At 48.1% G+C, this 27,044-nt stretch overlaps 1 protein-coding gene across 15 annotated transcripts; it reads right to left on the reverse strand.

Moving 5' to 3' along the window:
* On the reverse strand, positions 1-23,063 carry IKZF4 (IKAROS family zinc finger 4). 15 transcript variants are annotated; one of them, XM_029953818.1, is made up of 9 exons: positions 21,873-23,063; positions 17,887-18,004; positions 17,686-17,733; positions 10,260-10,364; positions 8,978-9,238; positions 8,121-8,288; positions 5,098-5,247; positions 4,493-4,624; positions 1-3,876 (listed from the first exon to the last, which is right to left on the reverse strand). In XM_029953818.1, the coding sequence occupies exons 3-9, from the start codon at positions 17,723-17,725 to the stop codon at positions 3,116-3,118; spliced, it is 1,617 nt and encodes a 538-aa protein (XP_029809678.1). In that variant the 5' UTR covers positions 17,726-17,733; positions 17,887-18,004; positions 21,873-23,063; the 3' UTR covers positions 1-3,115. The 15 variants fall into 15 exon arrangements, with proteins under 15 accessions (XP_029809678.1, XP_029809677.1, XP_029809676.1 ...); XM_029953817.1 differs by having other exon boundaries at positions 17,686-17,736; XM_029953816.1 differs by having other exon boundaries at positions 17,686-18,004.
* Between the last annotated feature and the right edge of the window lie 3,981 nt (positions 23,064-27,044).

Below are 27,044 nucleotides of genomic sequence, written 5' to 3' on the forward strand. Positions count from 1 at the left end.
GGTGTTAAATTACTCATGTTTATTTATAACAGACCTTCAGCCAGTACAGTACAAAACTTACAGTAGTATATCTCCGTTACACAAATATTTACTTACAATATATTACATATACAAAATGCTTTGCAATAAGTCTCAAAAGCTAGTTTAACTCCCCTTGACAAAGGAGAAAAACTCTTTAAAAAAGGGGCTTGGGGGAACCAAAGGAAGAGGAAGAGGTGAAAGGGTAAGGTCCAAGGAGACACCAAGCATAGGCTACAAATGAAACCCTGGGAGAGAGAGAGAAGAGAGGTGGTATTGCACTTGCTTCTGTGTTTTTTCTTTTTGTTCTTCATAACTTCTGATTAAAAATATATATAATATATATATATATATTATATACATAAAGAAAGAAGCTGCTGGATGTACTACAAAATCCCATCCACAGCTTGGACACTGACACAAAAAAACAAAGGTCTGGAAAAGTGTCTATTTAGAAATTTTTTGTGTGTGGTATTAGTTTTGAATATTAATATAAAAGGAAAACACCTCTTTTCTCCATGTGGGTTTCAATGTGTTTTTTGTTGTTTTTTTTTTTCTTTTTCTTTTCTTTTTTTTTTTTTTTATGCAAAAGGAGCTGGGAGAGAGCATGAGGATGTTTGAGGTTCCAGAGCTGGAAGGCTCTGGAAAGTAGGATTTTGTACCTAAGACCCTGGTTAAAGTGCAGTGATGGTCTGGAGAGAGACAGCGTCCCCTTCTCTCCCCTCCTTAGCACCTGGTCTTGCCCTTCCAGTCTCTGCTCTCATGGGCTCAGAGTATAGCCTCAGAGCATAGTCCTTCATGTTCCAGGAGGTTACAGGTGCCAGAGCTGACTGGGGGAGGGGATGTGGGCACCCTAAGGCTCTGATACCTCAGAAGGGACTAGTCCCTATGAGGTGTCACCAAATACATAGCAGACGCAGAAGAGGTGGTAAGGGATAGGTCGAACAGGAAGGGGCTCAATAACCAGAACAGTTGAGGAGAACCCTAGATATTAATCTCCACTCTGCTGCCATCCTGAAACAAGGAGCCGCTTCCCTAGGGTGCTGTTGTGATGACCCTCCCCTTACCTAGAGAGCACTCTCCTTCCAGTTAACTCCCTCATCCTTTGCCCTTGGCAGCATCTGTTTATTGCTACATTGTCAAGGAGGAACAATCAACCCACAATGCCCCTTCCTGGCAATCTGGTTCTCTTAGGGAGACTACATAATGGGGGAGAAAAAGGAAATAGAGGAGGAGTTTTTCTAGGGTCTCCCTTCCCATAAGAGGGTAAGGTAGACTCTTCTTAGAGCCCTTAGGAGCCCCAATCCCAGGATCTGTTCCTTAGCCAACCCTTCACCATCCCCCTAAATTATCCCTGATAGGGAGTGAGAAAAGTAGGAGGCAAAAGAGCCAATAAGGAAAGGACATATGGAAATAAAGATGGAAGGGAAGAGAAAAGGAGAGAGAGAGAGAGAGGACCAAGCATTACAACTTGTGAGGTGTTGTGTTTGGTTTTTACTTTCTTTTTTTTCTTTTTTTTCTTTAAATATAGAAAAACAGCCTTTGGTTTGAATCTCAAGGAAGCAGAGAATGGGACAGCTGTGGCCTGGGGCAGGAAACACTTGTGGAAAGAGACCTCCACTTGCAGTGGAGCTATCTCCTCCTGCCCCCTTCTCACTAACTAGGTTACCCAAAAAGCCAGGGGTCTCTGCTGTAGCCAGGAGGAGAGTGCCCCCATCCTGCCATACATCTGGGAACTGAGTGTAGAAGGGGGCAGTAAAGGATGACCCCCAGCTCAGTTGTGCCCATCCCATTCTTGCTGGCACAAGAATGGAATGAGGCAAGGGGCAAATGCCCTACTTCATCCTGGGATAATTTTTGGTTATACTGAAAATTAGAAGAGAGAAAAGAGACACCCTTCTCTCCCTGCCACTGATCCTAAGAACAGGGCCCAGAAGCCTGGGAATGAGGGTGGATCCTGCAGGGGACTTGGGGGAGAAGAAGAAGGCAGTATGACTGAGGGGTTGAGGTACCCCCTTGTCATCAGGCAGCAACCCACTAGTTTCTCATAGGACAGGGACTGCAGGAGCCCCTGAGATCCTAGGAAGGTCACTAGAGTGAAGAAGTTTAGAGGCGGAAGAGAAAGATAAGAATTTTAAATCACCCCCTTCCCATGCCCTGGTTCCCAATTAGGCACCTGTGGCTCCCAACATGTCAGAGACAGGATTGCAGACCTAGCCTTGGCCCCTGAGAATATAAAATTGGGGCACGCCAAGGAGAGAAAAACCACCACTGAGTAGACCGGCAGGTTGAAGAGAGTAGCAGTGTTGGGGGTTGTTTGAGGAGAGAAGAGATAGATCACATCTCAGAGGGAGATTCCCAAGTGTGGGCTTTGGGAAACTCATATTACTAGGGGAACATCAAGAGGACCTTCAGTCCCACAGTGCCTAGGGAGAATTTCTTCAGCCCCTCCTACTTCCAAATGAGGAAAGCCTTCATTTGTTCAAGCATAGTGCAAGCTGCCTAAAGTGAGAGGGCACAAGAGGTGTGGAGTACCAGGTCGGAGGGCCCCAGAGAAGAGATATAATGCCACAGAGCTAACGTAGGGCCAGAGGGAGCTATCAGCAGCAAAACTGAAGAATCGAATAAAGCAAAAGGTGAGGACTTAACACAAGAAGCTCAGGACTTTTAGGACTAAGAGGAGCTTCTTACCACTAGGGCTGTTAGAGAAAGCTGGATCAAAGAAAGAAAAATGAGGCCTGAAGTGGAAAGGGACTGTGGGCAGGAGGAGTGTGGGGGTGGTGGCAAGTGACTGATACAAGTTAAGAGGAAAAAAAGCAAAAGAAAAATCAACAAATTATATTAATAAATAATTCTGAATACGCTAGGATGGGAGGAGAAGAGGAAAGGAGAAACGTAAGCAAAAAGGCCTGTTTCATCACAATGCTTAAATCAGTCAGGGTAGAGAATAGGTGAAGAGGGGTCAGGGTCAAGTGTGAAGTCAGGTAGCCAGTGGTGGGGGCTACCAAGCAAAACTCCTTGGGATGTAGTGGGGACAGAGCTAGACTCGTGTAGGCAGGGCAGTGGAGTGGCCAACTGAGGGGAGGGCAGTAGGTGGCTAGCCCACCTTGTGCTCCCCCCGGACAATATGGGAAGAGAATTCGTACCGGTCCTGGCTGTGGTAACCACAGATATTACACTCGAAAGGGTCTCTGAAGCCATGGCAGCCCATGTGGATGGTGAACATGACATGGTCCAGAAAAAGGATTCGGCAGTGCTCACACTTGAAGGCCTTCACGGGCTCCCCACTCTCACCCACCACCCGGAGCACTTCCTTAGAGGGGCCTGGGGTGCCCCGCAGTAACCCCTCCTGTGGCTTGGGGTCCTCTTTGGCGTAGGCAGGACTGGGCCGGCCCACCACAATAGTGGGAGGTGGCTGGGGTGGGGGACCCTGAGGGAGGGATACCACCCCCCCAACCCGATCTTCGTGGTTGCTCTCTGTGTCTGTAGAGTCCTGGCAGCCATTGCTGGGGGATGCCCCAGGGTCGGTTAGGGGGCCTCGGGCCCGGTAGAGGAGGGGACCTCCATCAGCCAGGTCCTCAGGTCCCTCACCTGCTTCCCGGGACCCTGGAAGCTCCAGTCGGCCAGGGAGGGGCTGCATCTGGGTGTAGACAGAGCTGATGACGGGTGTGAGTTCTGAGATGCAATTGGTAGGTGGAAGGCGGAGGGGACGCAGATGCTCTGTCCCCACAAAGGCCAGAGAACCTCCAAAGCCAGGCTCCAGGCCATGGTGTGCCACCAACTCCACATCCTTCTCATAGCCACCCGAGTTCACATCATAGGGGATGTCTGAGAGGCTGAAACGCATCTGCTTTTCACCTGTGGAGAAGAGGACCTTAGCAGAGCTGGGTTTAGATCATTTCTAAGCTCCTCCACGACTACTTCTTTGTTTTCTTACCATGGGATGGCTGTAATATTATTTACCACCCCTCATTTACTTCCCTCAAGGTCAGGTCCTCTGTAGGGCCACTCCCCAATTCCAGGCTATAATCTTAGGGAAGGACTCAGTCCCGGCCCACTGATCTTTAAAACTTCCTTCATTACTCTTTATTTAAGCTAGAGAGCAAACTATCAAGGCCAGATGGGTGGACCCCATACTCACACTTCCTCCCTCTGACACTAAGAGTCATTCTCTCAGTTCCCACAGGCTGAAGTCCTTGCTATTCTCAAAACCTGGGAGAACCTGAGCTCCCTGACCCCCTCCTCTTATAACCACCACGAGATGCCTCAACACTGACCCTTCTTCACCCTCTTGAGGTACCTTCTCCCTCTTCACTCCCCTCCTTTTCTCGGGGAAGTTTTCTGAGCACCAGAGACTATCAGACTGCTTTTTGAAATCAAATCTCCAGATCCAACTGGTCAAATGGCTACCAGAGCTCAGATTTAGATGAGCTGTGACTTAAAGCTGATGTCTCCTCTCCAACAGGATTCTTACCTACAAACTTCTGGGGGGTGGAACGCTTGCGTTTGGTGAGGCTGTTGGCCAGCCGATCAATGAAGGTTGGCCGCTCAGAGGATGAGTGCAGCATGGAGTCCGGCACCATCTCTAGGTCACGTATCTCATCACCTGGAGGGGAGGAGGCAGGGACAAGTAATAGCTAAATGGGGGTAGCATTGGCCCAGCAGCCTTTGCCTGGAGTAAATATGTCAGCAGGTCGGTAGCCAAGGAAGGTCATACCTGATACCTGGAAAACTAGGTTCTGCTTACTTCCCTCCCATCCAGAGCTCATCCTAGCAACATTTCAAGTAATTTGAGGACAATTATATACATGTGACCCTTGATTTTATACTTCCTTCGGTTTTCTCTCTCCCATCACACTAAGGACATAGATCAAATCCTCTCCGATCCCTGGATCTCCCTGCAGCATCTACCACAGGGCTCTGCACCAACTGGAGGGCTTGGCAGATTTACTGAGGTAAGGGTTCTTTTTCCACAGACCGCATCCCTTTGTGAAGGGGGGGAGGTGCTGGAATCATCCCAGCCCTGGTCTCCCTCTGGCCCAGCCCTCAGCTCCCCCACAGGCCTGCCAACAGCCCCACCTGCTTGTCCAGCCAGAGCTTGGGCTTCAGTGCTGAGACTCTGTAGGTAGTTGTGGCACCTCTCTTTGTGCTCCTCCAGCGTACTCTGCTGTTTGTAGCTCCGGCCACAGTAGTTACACTTGTAGGGCTTGCCCACCGTGGGAGAGGAGACTGTGGAGGAGACAGGAGGTGGATGGCATGAGTTATTTCTCCCTGTATCCTGGCTCCACAAAACCATCCAGAAGCAAAGGTGCATGGGCTTGAGGAGGAAGGGATGTTGCTCAAGTGAGTTCTGCTTGTCTTTCCTTCCCTGACTTCAGCTGCAAGCCTGGAAAGATAACCAAGCCGTGGAGAAGAGGGCCAGTGTGCGAGCTACGGGAAGACAGAGTGGAGCCGGGGCATATAGCTTTGGACTGCTGGTGGGCCTCGTGATGGCCAAATTGCTGCTAAAAAAGGAAGGGAGGACCCAGGGACTTTGTAGGGTATCGTCCCTGGGAGACAGGCTGGCCCCACCCCAGGGTCTCAGATTCTGGGGCCCAGACTGTGGTTTAACCTTTCCATGTGGCAGATGGGTATAAGTGCTGTTTATCAGACAGGGGGATTTTTTGCTTCTGAGTTATCTGCTTCAGTTTGAGGGAAACTGGTGACCTGGGGTGACAGAAATGAGAGCCCTTAGATCTGTCAATGTGGGGAGGGGCAGTTCTCACTGACCTTTACTTGTACTTTTACCTCCACCCTTAGCCAGGTTTTACTGCCTTCCTTCCTTTCTCTCTCTCTCTCTTTCTTCCTTCCTTTCAGATTTTATTTTTAAGTAATCTGTACACCCAATGTGAGGCTAGAACTCACAACCCCAAGATCAAGAGTCACACGCTTCAGCAGCTGAGCCAGCCAGGTGCCTCTACTGCTTATTTCTCTTTCTGTCTCTCTACACTTAGATACCAAGAGAGCCCCAGAAAAACCATCACTGATAGAGAAATTCTGAGAAGAGAAAAAGAAGAAAAGGACAGAGAGGAGAATAAAGGAGATGAGTAAAAGGAAGAGAACATCAACTCTGAGGGCCTTTTTAAACATTTTAAAATAAAGAATAAGTTATAAAGATTTTGTTTCTGGGGTGCCTGGCTGGCTCAGTTGCCAGAGCATATGATCCTTCATCTCTGTGTTGTGAGTTCAAGCCCCATGTAGAGATTACTTAAAGGAAAAAAAAAAAAAAAGATTTTGTTTCTACTGAAGAAAAGAAGTTAGGAAAACTGAGATGGACACTTCCTTTAAAGATAACTTTTGAGATGAAATTTGTGAGAGGAGAGAGAAGAGTGAGAGAAACAAGGTATTGTATATTTTATTTTATGTATCTTGCTACTATTGAGCAGGGGAGACAGGAGAAGGTGTCTCCAGGGAGGCTGGTAATACTCGCCCTGTGGCCCCTATACATACACACACACACACACACACACACACACACACACACCCCTAAACTGGGCCTTGATTCAATCAGTCTAATGCCATTTCGACCTTGCTCTATAAACCCTAGTATTTGGGAGATGAGGTGAATGCCATGGTCCCCATCCACTCAAGACTTTTGGGGAGATGGTTTAACATCTGGGAACACCTTTTTTCGTATAGTGTGATTTATAATAGAAAGCATATCACAGAGGTGGGACCAGTGGTATACCTGTGTCTAATTCTGTCTCTAATAAATCTCCAGCTGAACAACATCCAAATTTACCCAGCTGGGCTGGTTGCAGTTGGCTCAAGAATTCTAGGGACCAAGCTATCCTTGTTCCAAACCAGCAGTGGGAGCCACCCCTTTCCTAAGGAAAAGGAGTAGAACTGTCTGGCACAGAACATTTATGGGGGTCCAAGAAGGCTGCAGAATACCTCTGTGACCAGCAAATCTACTTTTTTCTTTCTTTCTCCCCCAGAACTTCAGTTTCCTGAAGTTAGCAGCAAAACGAGGATAATACCATCTGCCTTAGAGTCATTATAAGGGTCACATGAAAAGACAAGCAAAATGTTTTGTAGAGTATAAAGCCTGAATCAATGATGACCTTTCTCCCTGTTTCTCTACTCATTTCCAGTGTAAGAGGACCTAGAACAAGGTAAGTGGCTGGGAAAAGGGTGATGAGGTGATTGCTCTGTCCCCTTACATCCTGGCCCAAGAGAGTTTAGAAAAATGGCAAGGAAAATTTCCAAGGACAGATCCTGCTAATTTTTTGCCTCTGCCTTTCTTCCTGCCTTTTCCCAATCTTGAGCTCCTCCTTCCTGCCAGCTTGACTCCTGGCCACTTTGCAAGGCCAAGTCAAAAGCTTAAAACTTAGTAAGATGCTTTAAAAGTGCTATCTGTCCAGCTGATTCAGACAGATGTTGACTCACACAGTCTTGGCTGGGGCTAGGAAACCTGGGTAGTCCAGTTCACTGGCATTAATCCAAACATTAATTTCTAGACACCCTCATGACTTGCTCTTGCCTCTGGCAAGAGGACAATCTCTTGGGATGGGGAACAGAGGTTTTTCCTAGGCTTCCTTTCTTCCAGTTTGGAGGACCATGGATATTTTCAGGAACCAGTCGGAAGTAAAGGAGATGACAGACAGTGGTTGTCAGAGACATCTGGTATTGTGGAGGGAGGTGATGATGGTGATGTGTACGAGGCCTCAAGCACAGGGGTTGTGAAGAAGGGTTTTCCTGATACTTAGAAGTATGTGTGTTGGGGGCTGACAAGGCACAGATGGTTCTGGCATTAGCATGAACTTTAAAAAACAAAGGGCGAGTGACTGTTAAGAGCCAAGAACATCACCCCTCCTCCTTTTGCTCCAACGCACTAAGTGTGGCAGAGGTAAAATACCTCATCAAAGAGTCCCCCAAATTCCCCATGGGGCCCTGCTGCCCAGACAAGGAGTTAGAGAGGCAGGGCCTTATCCGCTCTGTGAGTGCTCTCCTCTCCTCAGTGACAGATCCTGTAACTCCCCAAATGTCAGAGAAGTCACTGAGCTCTATTTCCTGGGTGTACTGAGGTCCCACTCTTCCTTCCCCCTAAATAGGTAACTGACCGGAGTGTGTACGGAGGTGGCCAGTGAGAGCATCACGCCGGCGGCAGGCGTAGTTACAGAAGGGACATTTGAAAGGCTTCTCCCCAGAGTGCAGTTTGATGTGGCGCAGCAGGTTCCCCTTCTGGGTGAAGGAGGCGCCACACTGGTTGCAGTGGAAGGGCCTTTCACCTGCAAGAAAAAGAACCATCTCTGAGGACTGGGGTTGAGGAATTTTGAAGGCTGAACCTCTTCTGCCACCCTCTGCCCCACCCTGCCTAAGGGAAGGTGCTCAGAACAATTTCTGAGAGGCAGAGCTGTGGCACGCACACAAAATTCCTGCTTTCTAAAGATTCCCTTGGGAACAGCCTTAACCTGGGAAGGTGTGGATCAGAGATGACTGGCAGGGCAAAGGGCACCAGGCCTGGAACTCTGGGCCCAATGATCACTAACCCAAAACCGAGCCTTGTATGGCCCACTCTGCCCCTGGTGCCCAAAGCCTGGGAAAGTTGAGAAGAGGTTTTGTTTTCCTTTTTTTTGTTGTGTGTTTGTTTGTTTTAAATCTAGACACAGCAAGTCCCAAATATTACCCAGGGGTCCTAACCCTGTTGGACTGTAGGATCCTTCCTGAGGCTACACCTACCTCTCCCTCACCTCCTGAGAAAAATACCAGCTTTTCTTTATAAAAACAGCTGATGAGAGTGCCAGAGAAGCACAGGTGTTGAGGGAGTCCAAACGCCATCCCTTTCTTTCATCAGTTAAAAAATGTGCTGGGAGAGACTCTTCCCTTTCTGAGGCTGCCCTACCGCACTGTGGCCTCCTAAGCCTCTGCCTTTGCAGCCTGCCCTGGGAGCTCCTCCTCGACCGCCTGGCTTACTCACCCGTGTGGCTGCGCTTATGCACCATGAGCACATTGGGTCCGATACAGACCATGCCGCAGACATCACATTTGAGCTTGCCATTGGGCAGCCGGATGCCCCCGGGGGAGTGAGGTTCTGGCCCACTTCCGTCACAGTAGCCCAGGGGCTCTGACAACGAGTCTTCCACGATCACACTGTCGTCCTTTTCTAGGAGCCGCTCATCTGGCCCCAGCAGTCTGCTCGACTCCTCATCGCTGTACATCTCCACCTTGATGGAGTTGGCTGGAGGGTGGGATGGTGTTTAGGACAGAAGCAGGCAAAGGGGGGAACCTGCCTGCAGACCAGAATGGCATTCCCCATGTCCAGAAGGTTTTCTCCTGGCCCTGAGACATGTGGGCTTTAAAAGAGGCCAATAACCTCGGTATCCTGGGTGGTGATGTGGCAGACCCCTGGGACCTGAAACAACCTTTTCCTTCTATCTCACCACCCAGGCAAATAGGCATCAAGAGAAAAAAGTTGGGGTACATGGGATGTCTTTTGCCCCACTGGGGAGAGAAGGAGGCTAAGGGGAGCCTTTTCCTCCACTCTCTTGTCATTAATAAAGACCTCTGGCTTGGCCCTGGGCAGGAAGCCAGCAAGTAACAGTGGCGGGAAAATGGTCCTAGGAAGACCAAAGAGACGGCAGGCTAAAGAGAGAGCGAAACTGGAAGACAGACATGGCTCACGTTATCCTCCTTCCCCATAAGACTGAACCCCCTCTACTCCCCTCCATTAAAATCTGGAGAGAGGGATGAAGGAGGGAGGAGCCACTGAGGAGAAAGCTTTGGCTCTAGCTCTGACCTACATTCCTGGCTATTCCAACCATTTAGAGAATGTCATAGATCTAGGGCCAGCAAGAAGAGGCAGTCATGGGGACCCTGTCCGGGCAGGAGACCGGGGGTGGGGCTGGAGTGGGAGGGTTGGTGGTGATGAGGAGATCCCTTTCATCTCTATTTCCTGTCTGACTCTAGCTTGTGACCATTCCTAGGTCCTTGCTTCCCCAACTCCAGGGTTTCTCTTTGGAGACTTTACCTTAATCCCACCCATGCTTCTTTTAATTCTTCCCTAGTCTGGCAGAGACCATTCACTCTTCTTCCAGAAGTCAGGAAGACCTAGATGCTGAACTCCTTAGTGTTTTAGAGGGTCTAAGCAGGAAATGAGAGGGAGGCAGCCATGGGGAAACGGCTGCCATTGGAGGGTGAACTGAAGGCCAAACACAAACAGGAGCGCCTAGGGCCAAGTCAGGGCGGAAGATTGCACTTACCACTAAGTGAGCGGCTGGGAGAAGAGTGCTGGCTGTTGGGGGTGCTCACTGAGGGCCCCACTGGGGCCCCAAGGAACTCCTTCTCCAGAGATGAGTCCCCGCTACCTTGGAGGAGAGAACAAGAGGATAGGTGAAGCTGCAGCTGGAGTCTTTTACTGTCCATTGCCTCAGCTTTTCAAAATTCTGTTATGCTTTGCAAACACTCATCTTGTAGCCATGTACAAGGCAATCTTATATACTCAGCACCATACCTTGTGATGAACTTTTAGGGTGATGGTGGGGTGGTCCGGAGCTGACAGCCAAAGAAAGAAGTCTTGAAGACGTCTTTGGTGCAAAAAGGTGATTTTATTAAAGCATGGGGATAGGCCCCATGGGCAGGAAGAGCTGCACTGGGGTTGTGACAGGTAACTGATTACATACCCACAGATTGGGAGGGGGTTAGGGACACAGTAAGTCTCTAAGGAATTTTGGAAGCAAGCTTTCCAGGACCTTGAGGGGCGAGCTGCTGTTAGGAAAATGCCATTTATTACCATTTAGTAAAACGTCAGTCATGAGCCCCTTCAGACTCATATCAGGGGACCATAAACTTGGAGTATGATTGCCAGCATATATCTTGGGGGAGTTGAGATAAAGGACGTTTCCAAAGGAATTTTTCTATGTTAAAGTAGACTTACAGGATCCTGGGGGGTTGGAATAATCTTAAGCTAAGATTCTCTTCTGCCCCCAGCAAAGTGTCATCATCGAGGCAGCTGAGCTCCTAGAGGAAGGTCACTCTGCCTGTTTCAAGGACTTGTCAATGGGCTGTAAGCAGTAAGAGAATTTAATTTTTCATTTGCCTTTGTTTCCCATATCACCACGGCAAGCATTTAAACCCTTTTCCTTTGTTCTTGAGCAGCCAGGAGTGTCTGAGGAATATCACACATATTCCACCTTGGTAGGGGGTGGGGGTAGGGGCGGCCCAGGAGGCTAGCTTGTACCTTGCCCTCAGCTCACCTTTTGCTCCCGTGTGCCCTTGTCAGCCTGGTGCCCAGTTCTGACTTCTGTGAGCTCACTGGCTGCGCCTTGCTCACCCTACCTCTATCTAGGCCTGAGGGGAAGAGCATCACTGCCTGACGTCTACAGGAAGCAGGGCTGGGGCTGGGCGGGCCAGGGTGGAGAGGAAAATGGGGGCCTCAGGAGGGTGGTGGTTCAGGACAGATGTTCTTCCCTACTGTTCCTCTCTGGAGCCCCTAACACCAGGTTTGGGATCTGTAGGACGGGCAGCTGGAATTGTCCCTGAATCTAATGATAATAAAAGTAATCATAATGATAGCTGCTAACATTTACTGAGTGCTTATTTTGTGCCAGGCATTGCTCTATGCACTTTATGGGAACATAAAGTTAAAACAGGTGCCAATATTGTCTTAATCTTTCAGATGAGAAAACTGAGGCACAACAGAGGCTGTATTACTTGTCCACAGTCACATAGCTGGTAGTGGGGGAACCCGGATGGAACATAAACAGTAAGCACTCATGTCCTCAGCCATGCTCTATACAGTGAGTTGGGAGTCATTGTTTCAGCAGAGGAGAGTTGGGCCCATTAGATCTCTTCTGAAATCAGCAAAAATTTGACTACTCTAGAAAGCCTCCTATCTGATATGATTCCAGTCACCTAAATACTACTTGATGTTCCTTGACAGTAAAATAAGGAGTTTATTCTCAATATATTCATTGTTAACTTGTTGATAAATTGCTTTGTAAAAATGAGTTTCAAGGGTTTGGTTATGTTTTTAAAAATTAGTTAACATATGTGAAGATATGAATCATGTCTTTTTTAAAAAAAATCCCTCCTCCCCACAATCTTTTGCACAAATTTATAGGTGGAAAAAAAAAACACACACAAATAGGTAACACATACACAGAAACACAGACATATCTCACATATGTAGATACACATAAAGAGAACATACCTATGGGGATAAACACACCCATAGCCTTCTACATTATCTGCTAACATGAACATGCATGGATGCGTACACACAAGCCTAAATATGGAAAGAGAGAGAGAGAGAGAGAGAGACAAACCCTAAAATTCATCCCTAAAGTCCACCTATTAGTATTTTGCCCAATTTCCCAGCTATGTACATACTTACTTTCACAAAATAAAGATTCCATTATAAAATGGTTGGAGTCTTGGGCCTGAGGCAAGAAATCCGGAACACACCCTCCTGAGGGATCCCTCTCCAGCTTTGGTCAGTGGGAAGAAAACAACCACTCAGGACTTTGGGACCATTTCCCATGCATATCCTCTTCTAAAGTCCCATTTCCCCCATTCTATCCCATCAAAGCCTGCGGAAATTTGTTCACGATCTATAGAAAATGCCTATAGCTTGAAACTGAGTTTTCCCAGCTGGGGCTCTTTAGATGAACCATGGTTATCTAGAAAATTTGCCCAAGTCAGAACCACAGACATATCATCAAAGTAAGCATTTCAGAAGTTGTGGGTTGAGATGTGTAGCCTCAGACCCAGTTTTACAATACATCCTTTAACTGAGTGTTAGGTTTACTATGGTTGAAAGGGCTAAAAGGAGGGTCTCCTTGTTCCTTTTCAGATGTTAGTGCTAACTTGCCCTAAATCACTTGATGTTCGTAATGGGGGAAGAACTGGGCTCGGGGCCCTGGTGCTGAGCCCTTGACCCTAAAACAATGAGTGAACTTGCTGGAAATCCATCTCTAATCCCAGCCTACTAGGCTTGACATATGGGGAAAATATGCTTAAAGGGATAGTTAGGGACATTAAGAGGAACGTATCCTTTGTCCCTTCCTTATTACGCCTGGGAACAGGAGGAAGAGCAGGTGCCTCCACAGTCACCCAGGTAGTCTGAGAGGGTCGTTGATGCCACTGCCCTCCCTAAGATAAAGGTAACAGGGAAAATAGGCTCAATTCTACTTTTATGGAGCCAATACATAAAAATGAATCTGTTTCAGGTGCCAGAAAGTCTTTATGGGGACCCAGGGAGTTTGAGTTCTAGCCGGCGGGTGAAGGCGACTAAAGTCAGATTTAGGAAGTTCAGCAGTTCCTCTGTCAGTCCCAGAAACCCCAGTGAGGGAACTTCAAATGCCTGGGACTTCCAAGAAACCCCAGACTGTCAAAGTCAAGAATTAAGGCCACTCTCAGGTCTCAGAGAAATTTTCTTGGTCAAAGTCATCGTAGACTGGCTGAACCCCCAGAGGGCAAAGCCAAAGCATGAGGTTGACATCAGAGGAGCAAGGAGGCGGGTTTGGGGCAGAAAAACAGGAGGGAGAGAGAGGAAATGGGCAAGGTCCCACCAGCCCTTCACTCCTGCTGCCCTTCCTCGATCCCTTCAAAGAGCGGCTGCCTCCAGGGAACAGCCATGAGGTCTGAGAAGCTCCACACTTCTCTACAAGGAACCTTATCCTAACTGCTTTCCCTTTCTTGACCATGGGCTCCAGGGTGGCAGGATGCTAGCCTGCTATCAGGGAACAGTGGGTACAGGAGCAAAGAAAGACGCCCATCCCCAGCTCTATTGTGGGGAAGAGGCTGAGGCTCCTTGGATCTCTGTTCGAGGCTGAGGCTTCTGCTGCCAAGGCTCCTCTTTACCTAGATTCTATGACCCATTCCCACCCAGGCCTGTCTCGGCATTTCACCCAGGGCAGCTCTACATCTGTCCCCAAGGCCTAATCAAGATGTCACCACAAGCTCCCACTGTCCAAGTCGCAGTCTTTGCTTAGCAACACCAAACACCCTTCCCATCCTCCGCAAGTGTAAGGAGGAACGCCCCCTCCCCCGCCACACACACACACACACACACACACACACACACGCACACACACAAGCCCCCATCCTTTCCCTCTCCTCAGGCTTGGGAGTTGTTACTGAATTGGCTCCCTAGCCCCGGCACCCCCCCTTCCCCCTCCACTAGCCACCTTCTGCCTGAACTTACATTATCCTTCCCTTGCCGGTGAGACCCTGGGGTGCGAACGCGGCCGCCGCCTTGGAAACGGCGAGGGAGTGCGGGTGGTGTGTGCATGTCTGCGTCTCGGTGGCAGGCAGGGGTGAGCCCAGCCACTCACCTTCCAGGAAGCGTGGATTCCTGGAAGTGAGGGGAACCGCCGTCATTTCGCAGGCAGCGGCACGGTGAGCAGGGGCCCACGGCTGCAGCCAACAAGAAGAGCTCAGCCCAGGGTGTATGTGTGTGAGTGTGTGCGTGTGCGTGTGTGTGTGTGTATGTGTGTGTGTGTGTGTGAGAGAGAGAGAGAGACAGGGAGACAGAGAGAGAGGGCGAGAGAGGGAGAGAGGGAGAGAGGGAGAGCGAGGGGAGAGAGGGAGCAAGCGAGCACTCGCTTGGATGTGCTTGGGGAGGGGGCTAGAGAGAATGTATATGTGTGTCTGGTTGGGGGGATGCTAGGCTACAGCATCCCTTTCTCAAGCCAGTAAAGGGGTGGGAGTGGGGGGTGTGCACAGGGAGGGGGAGGCAGATGCCGTTGCCCTCGTGCCCAGCAGACAAAGAGGAACTGCACAACAAATGCCTGAGAGAGGCAAGAGTGTGTGCAATAGAGAGAGAGAGAAAGAGAGAGAGAGAGATGGATGGGTCCTCGGGGTGGGAGGGAGAAAGGGGGGCCCCCAGGGAAGGCCCAATCCTCTGCCAGCTGGGGAAGCCAAGGCCCCAGAGGTCATGGGGCCCAGGACATGGGGCAGCTTCAAGGCTCTCAGATCGGCAGAAAGCCCCTCCCCCACTAAACTCAGGCACTCAGATTCCCTCCTTTCCCTCCTCCTCCAGGAGGGAGGTCGCTCTCTAGATCTGGGGACTGACAGCCCCCTCCTTCCCAGCAGGGAGAAGACCCAGCAGTCTGGTCTCAGGCTAGGTTTGCTCTGTGGCCCTGAGGCTTTTCAGATCCCAGGCAAAATCCTGGTATCGTCTCCCCACCTCCGCTCCCCTCCCCTCCTGTGCCCTTGGGGCCCTGGGCAGCCGACAGCCCTGGATGAATTCGCTTTCTATCAAGACAAGGCCTCTGCTCCCTTCCCTTCCAGAGGAGCTGCTCACTGACGTGCTGACCTACTTTGGAGACTAGATTCTCTGATTCCAAGAATTTGGGGGTGGGAGGGGCCGTGAAACTTTGGGCTGCCTACCCCTGGATCCCTTTCTAAGGTTCCCTTAAACAGTTCAGAGTCCCAGAAAACTTGTGAAAAGCACTGCTCAATTAATTGCTTGAGCTGGGTTTGAGCAACTCAGTTTCCCCTGAAAGATAGGGAATGGAGGTGGGAAGAAAATCCCTGTGGTGAGTTAGTGGACCCCTTCTCTTCCCTTTCTCCCTCAAGAGGGACTCACCTGCACCTTTAGAAGGAGACAAGGGGAGAGAAGATGGATTTTCTGAATCAGGTTCTGTGAGGTGGGATAATCTCTTTAAAGAGGAGGAGAGATACCCCTTCACCAAGTGGCCAGGTGAGAGAAGGCAGAAGAGCTGTGGTGACCTTGAAGGGCCAGAGTGTGTTTTAGGAGGGGTGTACACAGCAGCCTTTCCCACCGCCACTGCGTGCATTTTGGCCCAGGAGAGAGGGGTCATTTACAGACTCTCACATGCCCCTCAGATGGACTGTCTCAGCCATGCCCATTCCTGCAGGGGCTACTTTTCAGAACTAATGTTAGCCTCCGTTTTCCCGTTTCCCTCTCTCTAAGGTGGCTGCTGGCATCTAGAATTCTGGAAACACAGGTGAGGGGTTTCTGGCCTCCACTTTCATTCAGAAACCATGCTGTGCAGAGGCTTCTCTTATCTAGGAAATGTCAGCCTGCTGACAGCAGGGAAAATCTGGTGTCATAGCACAGTGAGGAAACCTCCCGAGAGAGCTTTCCTCTGATATCCAGCATTCTCCAGAGATAGAGCTCCATGGGATATTTCCCCAGCCACTTTCTCAGTTTCTCATTTGCCTACGTTAGGGCAGGGGCTGGTTTTTACCTGAGTGTTACCCAGCAATAAAACAGGGTCCTGAGTGTGGTTGTTGTTCAGTAGTGGTTTTCTGAGTAGCTTAACTGAGCAGGAGACAGAAGGACTGGGTAGTTCCTCAGAAGGGCTGTGACTTTAGTTCTAACGTAATCTCTTTTTGATTAAATCAGTCCACTTGATCCCTGTCACTCTGTCCAGTGTGTGGCAGGTATCGAATGCCTTAATCCATCCCAACTCCTTCTCTCCTTAAAGGGGGTTCGAGTCAACATCTTACATTACCCAGGTGCTGCCAATGACTCTTATATGTGTGTCTGACCCATCTTGCTACCATCTTTGAATGTGCTCATAATTCCATTGGTCCCGCTTCAGGGTAAAAAAAAAAAAAAAAAGCTATACGTCATTTCTACTATGGTGCTTGGATCTCTGATGGGCATACTCATCATGTCAAAACCCCTTACCTCTTATAATCACTTCCTGCCTTGACATTCTAATGGTCCAAAAAAGGATTCCTGGTGTCTTAGAGACAAACTCCGTCTTAGGCCCTTTTCTACACCCTTCGAGAGGGGGCCAAATAAAGTTGCACATGTCTCTTCACCTTGTTAAACTCTGACAGGACCCTGATTACTCTCATATCTCTAAAAGCCATTGGTAGTATAAGCAGTGATCTCTTCCGCCTCACTAAGAGTATTGGGCAGGTATGAGAAGCCATGGCAGGTTATGACCATGACAAAGGACTGGAGAAATGAGAAGTGGGCTCTATATCGCTCTTTCAAAGGCTCTTCGTTGTTGGCCTACTGGTTGAATTCCGCCCATTGATGTTTGCCTTGCTCCATGGAACATTTAAAAAAATATTGTGTCATTACTCTAAAGTGGAGACATTTCACAGAAAATATGGATTTCTGAATTCTCTTGAAAAATTGGAAGTTTTGGCCATACCAGATACACATTCTGGCATGGCAATGACTGGCAGACGCTGAAGAGCAGTTGCTCCTTGAGGTAGGACATGTGTTCTCTAGTCCATGACAGTCCCCACATTCTCTTCTGCTCATTATCCTAACCCAGCTCGCTCATTTACATACCCACCTGGCTTCTGCAGGGCTTTGAGGTTTGAAAACCTGCTCCACTCTCTACCTAGCTGGGGTAGAGTATCCTGTTTGGGTGGTGACCTCAGAGAACAGAAGGAACCACATCTTCCTTCTCTCTCTTTGCTTTTAAATCATTCCTAATAGTCTCCACTCATATTCCCCTCCTATTCCCTTCCCCTTCCCGTATACTGCAAGAAGTCTGGGAAGAGAATCAGTATTTAGGGAATGTAAAATGACCAAAATAGATGCACACTACCAAGCACACCAAGCATGAGTGGCAGCTCTGTGACGGCTGGGGCACGCAGAGGTCCTGTGCTAGGCTGAAGGCTCTCCACTTTGTTCCACAGGCGAGTGTCAGCTCCCAGCCCCTTACACACAGAATGCACAAGAGGGCATACCAGACATATAGGAGCGACCATTGCAGTCTTCTAGGTCCATCTTAGAGTCTGCTGGAAGAGAAAATAGCTATTAGAAGCCAGATCTGGAAAGGGAGGAGGTTTCTAACATTCTGGAATTAGCAAGTGTGCTCTGACCCTATCCTAAAGATTAAAAAACTTCATACTTTGTCCTGATGAGAAAGACAATGTACCCTGACTTACAGACCCACAACTTCTACAGGCTTCCCCAGCCTCGGAGTGGAAGCAATGTCTTACTCCAGAGTGGTCCCGGTTGTGTTGTTTTGAGAGTAGACCCCTCCTCCTGTAGGTGGAGCTGATGCTGTGGGAAAGGAGACAGATTACAGCCAGCCTTCTGGAAGCAAAGAAACCAGCTCCATAGATGCTCTATACCTCGTTAAGGATGGGGTAGTAATAAAAGGAGGACACTGGATTCTGTCTCAGGGGATTCTTTTTTGGATATGTGGGGAAGGGATGGGGACAGGGAAGTAAAGATGGAGGAGAGTAGCCCACCTCAGGTTCAGTGACAAGTCCTCTTCTGAAGGTACAATAAACAAATTAAATCTTTAAGTTGCTTCTCCCCATATTCTTATCAATTGCTTTGCTATATTTGTTTTTTTAAAAGGTGGGAAGCCTGAATTTAAATGCAAGTTAGTCTATTTGGGAGAAGAAAGCAGTAATTGGCAGTACAGTATTAAACAAATCAAGAACTGAGAACAATTAAAAGTGATAATTTGTTGCAATGAATTATCTCTTTAGGAGCCTGTGGGAGGAAGAAAAAAAAAAACTTCTTTGGTAGAAATTTACATACCCCCAAAATTGATTTCACCAGTCACCTACTGAAAAATAAAAACTCCAGGGGCAGATTTGAGGGCACAAGAGTGGGGAAAGGCGGAGCTGTCACCAGGATAAGAATCTCTGAGGCGGATGGATGAAAATTTGGTTTGCTTGTAATACTATACTGTTAGAAGCAAGGATCGGGGATTCTGATGGATGCACAGGGGAAAAGTATCTATTACCGTCTCCCCCCTCCCCCAGGTCATTCATGTGCCAGGTGACATCATACTCTTCTGAAAAGTCTCAAGACAAAGTCTGAAACATGGGCTTTCCTTTGCTTCACAAAGCAGCTCTATTGTAGATTTCATCAGAGAGTCCTAGTCTCACCCAGGAAACGTGGGTGTGGAAGAAAAAATTATCTAAATTTATTTTCAATTCTTCTTTTCTTCATATCCTCCCTGGGACGGACTTAGCATTGGGATCAGACTGCTAGACCAAGCCACAATAATAAGTGGTTCCTTGAAGGTTCCCTTAGGGGTAATGATTAGAAGAGCCCAAGTCCACAGTGGTTAGCAAACTCACACCCTCTGGAACTAGCCATAGAACTTGTAGTGGTCAGAGATTCAAAGAATGAGGAAGGGCAGTCTGGTACTCATGGGCCCCTTTCATTTCCGAATCATTAGCTCCATAATTGCCCTTTGGGATTTTTCAAGACTACTGCAGAGTTAAGATGCCACATGTGACTTCCCTACACATGCGCGCGCGCACGCGCGCACACACACACACACACACACACACACAGGGGAAGCAAGAGTGAGCAAGATTTCCTCCATTTTCTGCTTGGAGAAACTGAGGCTCAGAGCAGTTAAGTTACTTGTCTCTGGGCTCATGGTGAGACTGGAACGAAAAGAAAAAAGAAAAAAGAACACAGGTCTCCTGAGCTGTGTTCTTCCCATTAAACCATCTTGCATCTTGCTTCCTTTTTTTTTTTTTTTTAAACACTCATTTACTATTAGAAACAGAGACAGACAATGAGCATGGGAGGAGCATAGAGAGGGGGAGACACAGAATCTGAAGCAGACTCCAGGCTCCAAGCTGTCAGCACAGAGCCCGACGTGGGGCTCGAACCCACGAGCACTGAGATCATGACCTGAGCCGAAGTAGGACGCTCAACCAACTGAGCCACCCAGGTGCCCCAACATCTTGCTTCCTTTGAAAAGCCAGGATACTCAAGACCTTCATGGATCTTCTTGCTTTCCCTGGTTCTAACATTAATTAAGGTGTCTTTTCCTTTGGTATGACCTCTGTGGGAGTGGGGTCTATTACTTAAAAAGGAGGAACAAGTAGAGCAGGCTCTACGGGGAGAAATATATTAATGTAATGTAATGTAATGTAATGTAATGTAATGTAATGTGTGAGAGAGAGAGAGAGAGAGAGAGAGAGAGAGAGAGAGAGAGAGAGAGATTGAACATGAAGGAACCAGGGGCTAGATAAGCACTAGGTAGGCAGAACAGTTGAAGCATAGCATTCAGCTAGTACTGGCTCAGGAAGTGCATCTCATTCTTGGACACCTGCCCAAATGGTCCCAAAACAATTTCCAGAAGGGTCTGAAGGAGTTGTTTTCTGAGTTGGACTTTGTTCCTAGCAGTAAACTGAGCTCTTCTGCTTCTTAATTGCTCTTAACAGGTGCTCCATGACACATCTTGGGCAAAATCAGTGTTTGGCTGCCTCTAACAGGTCTACATGCCAAGTTGGTAACCCTGGAAGTGAGAGGGGATCGAGATTCTGCTGTTTCCAATTCTGGTGCTCTGAGAGCCAGGAACAAATCAGTAGATGTACTTCACTGTTTGTTCAAGTCTCCAGGCAGCACATCCCTCCCAACCTTCCCACTCCCCACCCCTTGAAGCACCTCCTCCCCTGCCTGGCCAGGCAGGCAGATCTTAGTGTCGCCTTAGAGGAACTGGGTCAAATTAGGCACTGTCAATTGGAGACATACCGCAGGGGGAGGAGGCATAAAAAGAGAGAAGTTAGTTACACAAGACAGGTTTGGCTCAAAGATCTTGGAAAGAAACCGGCTTTATAGCAACATAGGCGTCATTCAGCGACGGAGGTAGGCACATATGTACTGTAAATTCAGTTCAGTGAGCTGAATACAAAGCAACTAGAAATAGCTAGTCTCCTAATTCAAAAGGAAGCATCTCTGTGAGGGAGGAAAGGTTGGTCATTGTAACCTCCAGAGACAAAGATTTTCTTCCCTGTTCTTTTGAATCCATTTGGCACTGTAACAGGAGTCCTCCATGGCCCTGGCTTTCTCCCATGAACACAGTATGGCATTTGAACAGAAATGGGCAGGAATGGACATCCCTTCTAGACAGAAGATTTCTCACCACACTTCCTGACAAGCACCAGGTCATGACTGATGCAACGTCTGACTTCCAGGGGAAGGTCAGGCATCAGCTACCACCCCTACCTTTCCATCTCCACAAAAAAACATCCCCACAGCTTTCACTATAGGGTGATGAAAATGTCAGAAAGTCAAGTTTTCTCTATGTAGTAGCTCTGAAAGCCTGAAATAAGATGGATATCACAAGTATTTAAAGCTCTTCAAATCCTTCAAAGAATCCTGTTTGATCCAGGGACACTCCAAAATTGGAATTTAAAATATACTCCATGTGGTCTAGTGGGTAGAAAGGTAGCAAGGAGGATATTGTTGGAAAAGGAAGTGGAGGTGGAGAGAGTGGCCATGTACCATCCTTTTGGTTATTGTTCCAGAACTGCAGCAGGAGTAGCAATTTTTTCTCTGGTCTCCCTTAGGACCTGGGATCTGCAGTGTAGCCCAGTGATTATTAGCAAGATAGAACTTTCCATCTGCCTGGGAGTGAGCAGTTCAGGTACTGCAAGTAAACCAAACCCACAGCATCGTCCTCTCTTGTCTGCACCTTCATGAACTGAATGAAATCGACACAAAAACACGTTGCAGTCACACAGCTGGTTCTGCGGTCTACTGGGGCTTTGCATAATTGGGGAGGGGAAAGAAGTAAATGGTTGAGGGAGGAGGGGGAATAAGGCATTGTCTGCAGCCTGACTACATGCCCCTTTCCAGGAAACAGACCTTGACATCGAGCTGTTTGCAGCTCTGAAGTGATCTTTGGGTCAACCTAGTACTGTCTGAAGGAAACCCACCAACCTTTTCTCAGCTCATGTTTCTGTCTTTATAGCAGAAAGATCTAACTCATTTTTTTTTTCACCAGGCTGTAGATGGTGACCTTCTGTCTATATATAATACAGACGAAGATAGGTTGGATTCATTATCCAAGTGCTTCGGGAGCAGTGCTGAGGGGATGAATTCCCAGGTCATCCTAGGAAGGGCCAGTCTCTAAAATAAGAAAGGGTAGGAGCTGGAAACACAACACCTGGGCAGTGGGAAAATATCACCGCATTGTCTCCTTTTAGCTCAGATGGATGCATATTTTCTCTTGTTCTTTGTGCTTCCCTGTCGTAAACTGCAGAAGAGAGAGAAGGCTAAGGTTTACAGCATACCCCTCCCATGTCTCATTTTAGGACTTAAGAAACGACGGAAGAACCAAACTAAACAGTTTAAATCACTACGTGATGCGCAGGAGATGATACTCTGGGTTTTTTGGGTAGACCCTTAAGTATTCGAGGCCTGTGTTTATAGAACGGCCCCACAAAGTCAGTGCTATTCAGCTGTATGTTGGGTAGGGGTGAGGAAAGTAGGCCCACGGTGTTCAATTTGAGTTTTATAATAATTAGTTTTGAAGCCAAAGATGCCCCCAACAAAGTTAGCTCTGTCAAGTGCAGTTTGAAATTACATAGAAGTTTCAATGAACTATTCTGACTTGGATAGAGTAGCAAAAAGGTGGAAGAGACAGGAACAATTGCCTTTGGTGGCAGTCCTGACCAGAAGTCTCTAACGCATGCTGATCACAAGGGCTCACTGTTGTTTGCGCCAGATAGGTATTTTCAGGCTCCTCTGCTAACAAAGTATCTTGCCTTGACAGCCAAATTTAGTAAGACTCTCTTCATGTGGAAGGCCGCGGGCAGGAATGTTGTAAGACCTGGGGAATCTTGGAGCTAGAATGGAGTTGAGAGATGATCTCCAATCTCTTGGTTTTTAACAGAAGAAGAAACTAAGCTGAGTCACTCATCTGGTTAGCGAAAGAATTAAGACAAATAGAACCCAGGTCATCAGTCTGGTAACCAGTCTTTCTACTACAAATCTTGCCACAGTGGGAAGGTTTGAGACCACCATACTTACCTTCTTTCTTCGGTGTTGAAATGAACAGTTTGGGGGTCTGCATTTTAGTGACTTATATCCTTAAACTAGAAAAACTGGTTTATGGATGGGAGATGAAATAATCCTCTCGCTCCCATGCCTCTTTTTAGAGATTATGAGCCTGAGAGAAATGCCAATATAGGCACTTTAAGGGCTCTTTAATGTAGAAACAGAGCTCCTGGGCTCAAGCATTATACCAGCATATGTATTCCAGCAGAGTCTACAAGGTTGATGCTATTCCCACTGGTGGGAGGGGACAGGCCATTCATATCAGCACTATACTTTCTTTCTTTCTTTTCTTTTTTGTTTTTTTTGTTCTGATTTTATTTTTTATAGTTTATTGTCAAGTTGGTTTCCATATAACACCCAGTGCTCTTCCCCACAAGTGCCTTTTCCCTGACCATCACCCCTTTCTTAGACGCTTTCGTCAGATAAACCTTGAAATTATCTCCCTGTTTCCAATACAGAACCCACGACTCTTCTAAGAAGAGGAGGTAAATCAAACAGCTGGGAATTCAGAGCCTTCTTTAGGCAGGGTCAAGACACCAACAAAGAAAGGGAATGCCTCTGCTTGTAGTATTGTCTACACCCACAGAACTCCACATTCTTATTTGTACCTGTAGAGTAAAATGAGCCTAGAAATATCTGCCCTACAATAACTTATCTTAATTTTTCCTTGGTTATTTTGTGTGTATGTTGAAGGAAGAAAGATGGCTAGTTTGGGAGAAAATAATTCCTTTGTGGATGTTAGTAGGAGGTAAAAGGTGGGATAACGTTCCTCTCATACTGGGAAGCACAAGCTGTAGATTCAAACTAGGAGAAAATAAAGAAGAAATGTTCAGTTGCACTTTCACTGCAAAAAAAGCCAGGACTTCTTTCTGAGCCAAGTTCCAACACATGCTTTGCCCTTAACCTACTAAGAGGAAAGGGACTGCCAGAAGCTACAACTGAACTAACTAAACTGCACTCAGTGGGCAACAAAGACATTATATCTTGTGGTTGAGACATCAGCATATATTGACTATGGCAAGATATAATTCTGAACCTGCCAAATTGAGGGCAACTCCCACCACCCTGGGACCCACCCTAGAAACTCCAGTGAGGGGTGCCTCGGTGGCTCAGTCGGTTAAGCATCTGACTTCAGCTCTGGTCATGATCTCACAGTTTGTGGGTTCAAGCCCTGCGTTGGGCTCTTTGCGGACATCTCGGAGACTGGAGCCTGCTTCAGATTCTTTGTCTCCCTCTCTCTCTGCCCCTCCCCAGCTTGCTCTATGTCTCTGTCTCTCAAAATAAAGACACTAAAAAAAATTTTTAGAAGCTCCAGTGAGATCTAGCCTGCTTCCCAATGGCTAGACTATATTCTTCTTTTTTATTTTTTAAAATTTTCTTAAGACTTTTTTAATTTTTTTATTTCTTAACATTTATTTATTTTTTGAGAGACAGCGCATGAGCAGGGAGGGTCAGAGAGAGGAGACACAGAATCTGAAGCAGGCTCCAGGCTCTGAGCAAGCAATCAGCACAGAGCCTGACGCAGGGCTCGAACTCACCAACTGTGACATCATGACCTGAGCCTAAGTTGAACGCTCAACCAACTGAGTCACTCAGGCGCCCCTCTTAAGACTTTGTTTTTAATCTCATGAGCCACTCTTCTGACTATTCTCATGACTTAGGGAGCTATCTGGATTCTCTGGCTTTGCGGTGCTGTAGGGAAGGCTGAAGTCCCCCACACCACAAAGCAAGATTAACTGACCTACTGACAAACCAATGAGGAGATACAACTACCAAACAAGAAGTTACAATTTCAATGATTGATTTGGCCTTGTCCTGGTCTTGTCCTTAGAACCACAGTTATCTTAGGTGGAATTATTATTAGGTAGTCAGACACCTGTTTTTAATGCTTTTTTAAAAATAATTTTTAATGTTTATTTATTTTTGAGAGACAAAGAGACAGAACATGATTTGGGGTGGAGCAGAGAGAGAGGGAGACACAGAATTTGAAGCAGGCTTCAAGCTCTGAGCTGTCAGCACAGAGCCAGATGCGGGGCTCGAACCCATGAATCATGAGATTATGACCTGAGCCGAAGTCGGATGCCTAACTGATTGAGCCACCCAGGTGCCCCTTTAATGCTTCTTAAGAATATCAACATGTACCTTCACACAGATAAAGTGAACAAGTAGCAGGAAGGGGAAACAGCAGGCCTCAACAGTCTTTTTCTTTCTTTTTTTTTCCCCCCTAAATGTTATTTATTTATTTTTTGAGAGAGAGAGCAAGGGAGGGCAGAGAGTGAGAGGGAGAGGGAGACAGAGAATCCAAAGCAGGCTCCAAGCTGTCAGCACTGAGCCTGATTTGGGGGTCAAACCCACAACCTGTGAGATCATGACCTGAGCCCTGGTCGTACACTTAACCAACTGAGCCACCCATGTGCCTTGGCCTCAAACAGTCTTCTGCTTGGCCTTGATGATGGAAAGCTGAGTGCTGATATGTGAGCAAGTTAGAAACTTTCTAAGCTCACTACTGATGCTTTGAGGGCTCAGGTGGGGTAGACTTGGACATAGGTGGGGCTATGAAATATGTCAGTGGGGGATCTGTAAGAGTTAAAACAGTAGGCAGTTTTGCTTATGAGAGAAAGGACTGCAGTGAAAGAAAACTTGACACAATATAGTTGGTAATGCATCAAATCTTCCTGGAAGCAGAGTTAGTAAATTCTTGACCCTAGAGAAAGAAATGGGGTACCTTATTTCCTAAACCTCTTATATTTAAAGATCGGTATTCCATTAAACCCCAACTATCTCATAAGAGGACTAGTCACAATTTAAAAAATTAAAAAGCAGGGCACCTGGGTGGCTCAGTTCCTTAAGCAAGGTCATGATCTTGTGGTTCATGAGTTGGAGCCCCGCATCAGGTTCTCTGCTGTCAGCATGGAGCCTGACTTGAGATCCTGTGTCTCCCTCTCTCTCTCTCTCAAAAATAAAATAAACATGAAAAGTTAAAAAAAAATTAAAAAGCATATAAATCAAATGAAAATTTCAAAAGTGAGACTCTATCTACAACTCTAGCAGACAAGGGGTCAGAAAATAACGAAATGGGTTGTATGATGAAGTACATGGAGGCCTATTTTAGTTTACAACTGCTTCCCAAAGTCTGTCTCTCCTTAGAGTTGTCAGACCCAGGGCTTCCTCTGTGACGTTTCTTTCTTAGGACTCACATGCAATGAATCTCTTCCTTCTCAGCCCTGCTTCTCAAGTTCCGTAGACTTCTCACCCTACATGGTACCTTAGACCGCACTTTCCACTTGCACTCCAAGTTTCTTCTCTACTATGTTTCTCTCATTCTGTTCATTGCCTCCCAGATCTTCCCACCTAGGCCTATGTCCTTCTCTCTAACCTTCTCGACAAAACCCCCAAGTTCTCTCGCTTTTTTGTCCAGGTACCACCTCTGCTCCTCCTTTCTCCACCTTCTTCTGTTCTACCCCAGCCCCGAGCCTCGCGCACCCAGCTCCCGGCTGTCCTCGATTTTAAGCGCCTCCCGCCTTTTTAGGACCCCGATGGCTCTCCGTTACCTTCCCCTCAACCTTGGAGCCTCGCGCCTAACTCCTCCACTACCCGGGCCATCTCCCTCCGCTCGGGCCACAGGCCTGGCAACTACCCTTCTCCCGCCAGCCCCCCCTCCCGGTCTCCCCTAGCTTCACGCCCAAGCCCCTCAGGCCCCGCCCCCCGGCGACCAAGGCCCCGCCCCCAGAGCTTCGCCCAAGCCCCGCCCCTCACTCACCTGAGGCAGCTCCGCGCGCGCGCGCGCAAGCTGGGGTGGGGGGTGAGGGAAAGGGGACGGTATTGGGGAAGAGGGGGGCGGGGCGGCGGGGGTCCCCCACTCTGGCCCGGGCGGCCCAGTGCGGGGGGAGTGGGGTCACTGAGGCGGCGGCAATCGGGCCGGACCCGGGACCCGGGCACTCAGCGGCGGCGGCGGCTTCATCTCCCATCAGCGGCTTCACCTGAGGAGGGACCGGCCCCCCCCACCAACCCCCCCCATCACAGCCGTCCCCCCTCCCCCGAACAACTTCCGGTCCCACTACCAGGCGACAGGCGGCGTGGCCGAGCACCGAGCGCCCCCAAGCCAGAGAGACTGCTGGGGAAGGGAAAAAGAGCTAGGGGAGAGTAGGCGAGCGCCGAAAGCTTCAAGTAGCGGAGCGGTCGCGTGCGGAGGGTAACTCGATGACTGCCCCTGTATCTCATTTGATTTGCAAACTAGGCGCACTTTGGATGCCCCCACTTGCCGTGGCATATCATCCCC

The sequence above is a fragment of the Suricata suricatta genome, chromosome 10 (assembly GCF_006229205.1).
Source record: "Suricata suricatta isolate VVHF042 chromosome 10, meerkat_22Aug2017_6uvM2_HiC, whole genome shotgun sequence".
NCBI lineage: Eukaryota > Metazoa > Chordata > Mammalia > Carnivora > Herpestidae > Suricata > Suricata suricatta.

Coding starts and splice junctions, on each gene's coding strand:
- IKZF4 (XM_029953812.1), bottom strand. CDS start 14,290: ATGCACACACCACCCGCACTCCCTCGCCGTTTCCAAGGCGGCGGCCGC. Junction 5,248..8,120: donor CCACCTCCGTACACACTCCG/GTCAGTTACCTA, acceptor TCTCCTCCACAG/TCTCCTCTCCCACGGTGGGC. Junction 3,877..4,492: donor CACCCCCCAGAAGTTTGTAG/GTAAGAATCCTG, acceptor TCTTCTCCACAG/GTGAAAAGCAGATGCGTTTC.